This window comes from Bubalus bubalis, chromosome 6 (genome assembly GCF_019923935.1).
Source record: "Bubalus bubalis isolate 160015118507 breed Murrah chromosome 6, NDDB_SH_1, whole genome shotgun sequence".
Classification (NCBI taxonomy): domain Eukaryota; kingdom Metazoa; phylum Chordata; class Mammalia; order Artiodactyla; family Bovidae; genus Bubalus; species Bubalus bubalis.
The window spans coordinates 112,238,314-112,244,313 of NC_059162.1; the positions used below are offsets into that span (position 1 = coordinate 112,238,314).

The following is a 6,000-nucleotide window of genomic DNA, read 5'->3' on the forward strand; positions in this document are numbered from 1 at the left end:
TTGGCAGTGTTTTGGACTCAAAGTATTCCCAGTTAGTGAATGGGGCTGAAGTAGTGATTATTCTCACTGAGATGTCACAGTCATTTGGTCTAGTGGTTACAAAGTACTTAGTGTGTTATTCTTGTCCTCCCCCTGCCCCATTCTTCTAAGGTAGCTACACCTGAATGAACTTCTCCCCCTAGCCAGCCTGGCCTGGCTTTGACACACACACATGCACACTCACCCCAGGCCTGGATTCAGGACTCCCCAGGGCAGTGGTTTGCAGTTCTTTTTAAGCAGTGATGCTGGTGTGTGTGTGTGTTTCTTCCCTAATTAAACTATATCAGAACCTTAAGAAATAAAACATCTAAAAATACAATCTCTCATTGGAAGGGCAAGAAAACTGCTGCATTGACCTTTATCCTTTCTTCTTCCTCCTTTTAGTATCCCTGTTGGTATACTCAAAAACGGGAGACTGAAATTCCAGCCCCCTGCCTGAATTTGAGCCACAGGGTTGTCTGGTCAACATTGGTCACTCATTGACGGATTTTTCCCTGCAGGGTTTTCAGTCAACGCTTCCTCGGAGCGACTCAATATGGGTGAGATCGAAACTGTGGATGACTACTGAGCGCCTGCCAGAGCAGACTGGCCTTCCCTCTCCTCTCTGCCGACCATGGATTCTCCAGCTTTGGACACAACACTTAACTCACCATATATTCTCTGTCACTGCAACAAATCACAGAACCGATCATCTCAGGCTTTTTCTTCTAGCCCTTTGTGTCCAGGATTCTTTAAGCCGTTTTTGTTGGTGCGCATCTCAGACTGTGGATGAGTGGACCGGACGCTGCGTCTCGGGGGTGGCAGTGGGGACTCCTCCCCAGCAAGGCTGCTTGTGGGCAGCACATGTTCACTGTGCCGTGATTCCACCTCCCATCTCCCAGAAAGTGTGTTGGGATCTGCCAGTAGCAATTTACTTTCTCTTGTCATTTTTTTCCTTCTGTTTGATTTTTCTTTTTCTTCTTTTTCCCCGCCCCACCCCCCAAACGGGCAAGGGGTCTGACGGGTGCAATCATGAAGAGAGTTAATGGTAACAGACATTGGCCAGCAACAAAACGCGCATGGACTGTGACTTGAGCGTCCGACAGAGACAGTCAGGGCTCTTCCAGTCTGCAGGTGGCATTGCCACGGCTAACTTCGGGATTGCATCCAAGAGGCCCTGAGTGGGGTGGTGTTTAGATTGATTGGTTTGATGTTGCACACCCCTCACCCTCATTCTTAGGATCCTTTCAGAGAAAGGATTCTTGGTTTTTCTTCATTAGATAGTGACTTCCAAGCAAGCTGACTTCTCTCCTGGCATACTCCAACCTGATCGGACAAAGGAAGCCCTATGGCCTGGGAGAGGAACTTATTTTTAATTTTTCTTTCTTACAAAAACGGATTTTTTCCCATAAATATTTTTACTTCAGAGGACTAGGACCAGTTTGTTTTGGGCCTTTCTGCTGAAAATTTGTCTCGTTTAAGAGGCAGTTAGGATCTTTACCATATGTATGAATTTGTATAATTTCATTTTGGATAGGGATAAACTGCTTCTGATAAAAGCTCGGAATTTCATCTGGTTCCTCAGAGCATTGCGTGTGTGTCTTGCTGTGGCCCCGAAAGGTTTTGTCTAAAGATTCTGGAACGGCAAGGTGCTGGCTTGCCTTTTCTGAAAAGAGAACATGCAAAACCTGACCATCTTTTAAGACCTGCATCCGTGGAAACCACTAAACAGGAGATTCCCGTGGGATGGAGGGGACGGGAGAGAGGAGCCTGGTTCTGGCTTCGATCGTGGCCTCCTAATACCCCTTCACTGCAAGTATAAATGTATTCAAGCCCTATTTATAAGCAAATACTCTTCCTGCCTCCGCCAACCCCCCCACAGAACATCACCTGAAATTGCCAGTCACACTTTGGTCTGCAGCCACCGGACCGTCCATCCCCGCACAAGAAGTGCTGTGGTTCGGGCGGCTCCTGGTCGAGCGCCTTCCCTTTCTGACATCATGGCCCGAGGAAGGCTGGAGTTGCTCTGAGAGCAGTTTGGTTTGGGATGATTCTATTTGCTTTCTGTTTTTATTCTTTTGGATCAGCATTCTCCCTATCCCTTTTGGCCGCCCTCCCTCCTAAACATGTACAATAACTATACAGAGACTGCTACAAACTTGTATATAGTTTTTGGATCAAACAGCATGAGGAGATGGGGAACCATTAAAAACTGGGGCTCCTGCTCTCCTTTGCTTTGTAAATTCAAAAGTGGGGGTGGGGAAGAGGGACAGTTAAGATGTTTACAGAACTTTAAGCTCCCTCGGAACTTTTGCCAGTGTGGAGGAAAATAAAAAAGACCTTAAATAAAATCTGGTGGTATTCTGTCTGGGTACATCTCTTGTACTCACGCTTGTCGAGGTGAGTTTTGCACTAAGCCATGTTCTTGACACCGTGGAAAAGCTGCAGACACGTGAGTGCCCAGGATGTGGAGGCAGCCATGGCTTTCTCTGGCAGGCTCCGAGTCGCTGACTGGTTCTTTAGTTGGAGAGCGTAGAGGTCAAGGTAAACGGGGTAAGTTGAATCAGTGTCCATCCTCCTTGGCCTCTCTCTGCTGACCTGTGGCTTGTCTCCTTCCCTCACCACACAGACACACACACACACCACCCCACTGAAGATCCCCTCCAGAACCTGCCCACACCTTCCAGACTAGACTCAACTCTGCTTGTTCGGGGGAAAGTTAAAAACACAAGCATTTGGGAGAAGGTCGGCAGATTTGGGGGAAGCAGAGTCATTTTAGTCATGGAACATTACACTTGCTTAACCAGCAGCACTGCTTCTACCTGAGGAGTTTCCCACATATTGGAAAGAAACCACTCTTTCCTAGGAATGTTTGTTTCTGTCGCAATGCTATCAGTTTTTCACAGTCTCATTTACTCTTTCACTTCCAGTGACCATGTTCTTACCTCTTTGTGTGAATGTGAAGTGAAAGTCGCTCAGTCATGTCCGACTCTGAGACCCCATGGACTCTACAGTCCATGGAGTTCTCCAGGCGAGAATACTGGAGTGGGTAGCCTTTCCCATCTCCAGGGGATCTTCTCGACCCAGGGAGCGAACCCAGGTCTCCCGAATTGCAGGTGGGTTCTTTACCAGCTGAGCCACAAGGGAAGCCCAACAGTACTGGAGTGGGTAGCCTATCCCTTCTCCAGCGGATCTTCCCGACCCAGGAATCAAACCAGGATCTCCTGCATTGCAGGTGGATTCTTTACCAACTGAACTATCAGGGTAGCCCCTTTCTGTGAATATACTGGCCAATTATCTTAGCTCTTCCTGAGTTTTAAAGTATTTGTTTTGAACACTGTTTGCTTCCAGTTGTCATAAGTCAGAATTTCAAAAACATACCCAAACAAGATAATTTGATTATGGACCCTTTCCCCCAAGGGCGTTGGTGTCCTGGTTACTGTTGCTACATAATGCCCCCAAATAGGCTGACAACAACCCTTTCATTTTATTGGTAATTTTGTGAGTCAGGACCTCATAGGAAGGGCTCACATGGACAGTTCTTCCATGGTTTTCCTCTGGTCTTGTTCACATGTCAGCAGGGGCTGCGATCTTGGGAAGGTTCCATTGGGTTGGCCAACACAATGGCTCACCCTTGTGAATGGTGAGTGGTTGGTGCTGGCAGTTGTCAGCTGGGCACTCTGCTAGGTTGATGGCTGGAGGAGTTGTCTGTGCTTCTCCAGTGTGGGTGGTGGCTGCAGGTAGGTGGGCTGCTTGTTCGGCCGCTGACTCCCACCCCTGGGGCAGAGGCTGCCTCATCTCTTCTGACTTTCTCTGACACTTTATTCTGTCAAGGTAGTCACAAGCCATTCAGATTCAGGGGTTTGGGAACTGGAGTGAGTGGTCAGGTCATTCTAGAAGAGCAGGCGAATGGGAATTATCTTCACGAGACGAGGTTCTGTGTATATACCAAGGAGCTTGAACTCTTCATTGGCTCTGAGTTGGGGGCGCTCTTCTTAATTTCAAGATAATGGTCAGTTCAGTTGCTCAGTAGTGTCCGACCCTTTGTGACCCCATGGATTACAGCATGCCAGGCTTCCCTGTCAATCACCAACTCCCGGAGCTTGCTCAAACTCATGTCCATCAAGTTGCTGATGCCATCCAACCATCTCGTTCTCTGTCGTCCCCTTCTCCTGCCTTCAATCTTTCCCAGCATCAGGGTCTTTTCAAATGAGTCAGCTCTTTGTATCAGGTGGCCAAAGTATTGGAGTTTCAGCTTCAACATTAATCCTTCCAGTGAACACCCAGGACTGATGATCTTTAAGATGGACTTGTTGGATCTCCTTGCAGTCCAAGGGATTCTCAAGAGTCTTCTCCAAAACCACAGTTCAAAAGCATCAATTCTTAACGGCGCTCAGCTTTATGGTCCAACTCACATCCATACATGACTACTGGAAAAACCATAGCCTTGACTAGATGGACCTTTGTTGGCAAAGTAATGTCTGTGCTAATAATCTGCTGTCTAGGCTGGTCACAGCGTTTCTTCCAAGGAGCGAGCGTCTTTTAATTTCATGCTGCAGTCACCATCGGCAGTGATGTTGGAGCCAAGAAAACAGTGTCTCACTGTTTCCACTGTTGGCCCATCTATTTGCCATGAAGTGATGGGACCAGATGCCACAATCTTCATTTTTGAACGTTGAATTTTTAGCCAGCTTTTTCACTTTCCTCTTTCACCTTCATCAAGAGGCTCTTTAGTTCCTCTTTGCTTTCTGTCATAAGAGTGGTGTCATTTGCATATCTGAGGCTATTGATATTTCTCCCAGCAATCTTGATTCCAGCTTGTGCTTCATCCAGCCCAGCATTTTGTATGATGTACTCTGCATATAAATTAAACAAACAGTGACAATATACAGCCTTTCCCAATTTGGACCAGTCTGCTGTGCCATGTCTGGTTCTAACTGTTGCTTCTTGACCTGCATACAGATTTCTCAGGAGGCAGGTCAGGTGGTCTGGTATTCCTGTCTTTTTAAGAATTTCCCACAGTTTGTTGTGATCCACACAGTCAAAGGCTTTGGTGTAGTCAGTAAGGCAGAAGTAGATGTTTTTCTGGAACTCTCTTGCTTTTTTGATGATCCAGCGAATGTTGGCAATTTGATCTCTGGTTCCTCTGCCTTTTCTAAAACCAGCTTGAACATCTGCAAGTTCTCGGTTCATGCACTGTTAAAGCCTGGTTTGGAGAATTTTGCTAGTGTGTGAGATGAGTGCAGTTGTGCAGTAGTTTGAGCATTCTTTGGCATTGCCTTTCTTTGGGATTGGAATGAAAACTGACCTTTTCCAGTCCTGTGACCACTGCTGAGTTTTTCAATTTTTCTGGCATATTGAGTGCAGCACTTTCACAGCATTATCTTTTAGAATTTGGAATAGCTCAGCTAGAATTCCATCACCTCCACTAGCTTTGTTTGTAGTGATGCTTCCTAGGGCTGACTTCACACTCCAGGATGTCTGGCTCTAGGTAAGTGATCACACTATTGTGGTTATTTGGGTCATGAAGATCTTTTTTGTTTAGTTCTTTCGTGTATTCTTGCCACCTCTTCTTAATATTTTCCGCTTCTGTTAGGTCCATACCGTTTCTATCCTTTATTGTGCCCATCTTTGTATGAAATGTTCCCTTGGTATCTCTAATTTTCTTGAAGAGATCTCTAGTCTTTCCCATTTTATTGTTTTCCTCTACTACTTTGTACTGATCACTGAGGAATTGCTTCCCTGATAGCTCGGTTGGTAAAGAATCCACATGCAATGCAAGAGACCCCAGTTCGATTCCTGGGTTGGGAAGCTCCCCTGGGAAAGCGAAAGGCTATCCACTCCAGTATTCTGGCCTAGAGAATTCCATGGACTGTATAATCCATGGGGTCAGACACAAAGAGTCGGACACAACTGAGTGAGAGACACCGAGGAAAGCTTTATCTCTCCTTGCTATTCTTTGGAGCTCTGCATTCAGATGGG

At 46.5% G+C, this 6,000-nt stretch overlaps 1 protein-coding gene across 9 annotated transcripts in view; it reads left to right on the forward strand.

Annotated features, from left to right (window-relative positions):
* GIGYF2 (GRB10 interacting GYF protein 2) overlaps window positions 1-2,369 on the forward strand; it is a 131,287-nt gene extending 128,918 nt beyond the window's left edge. For all 9 annotated transcript variants that reach the window (XM_006042660.3, XM_025289148.2, XM_044945286.2 and 6 more), the window contains one exon: window positions 540-2,369. In XM_006042660.3, the coding sequence (XP_006042722.1) occupies window positions 540-607 (68 nt within the window). In that variant the 3' untranslated portion in view covers window positions 608-2,369. The remainder of the gene's footprint in view (window positions 1-539) is intronic.
* The last annotated feature ends 3,631 nt before the right edge of the window (window positions 2,370-6,000 follow it).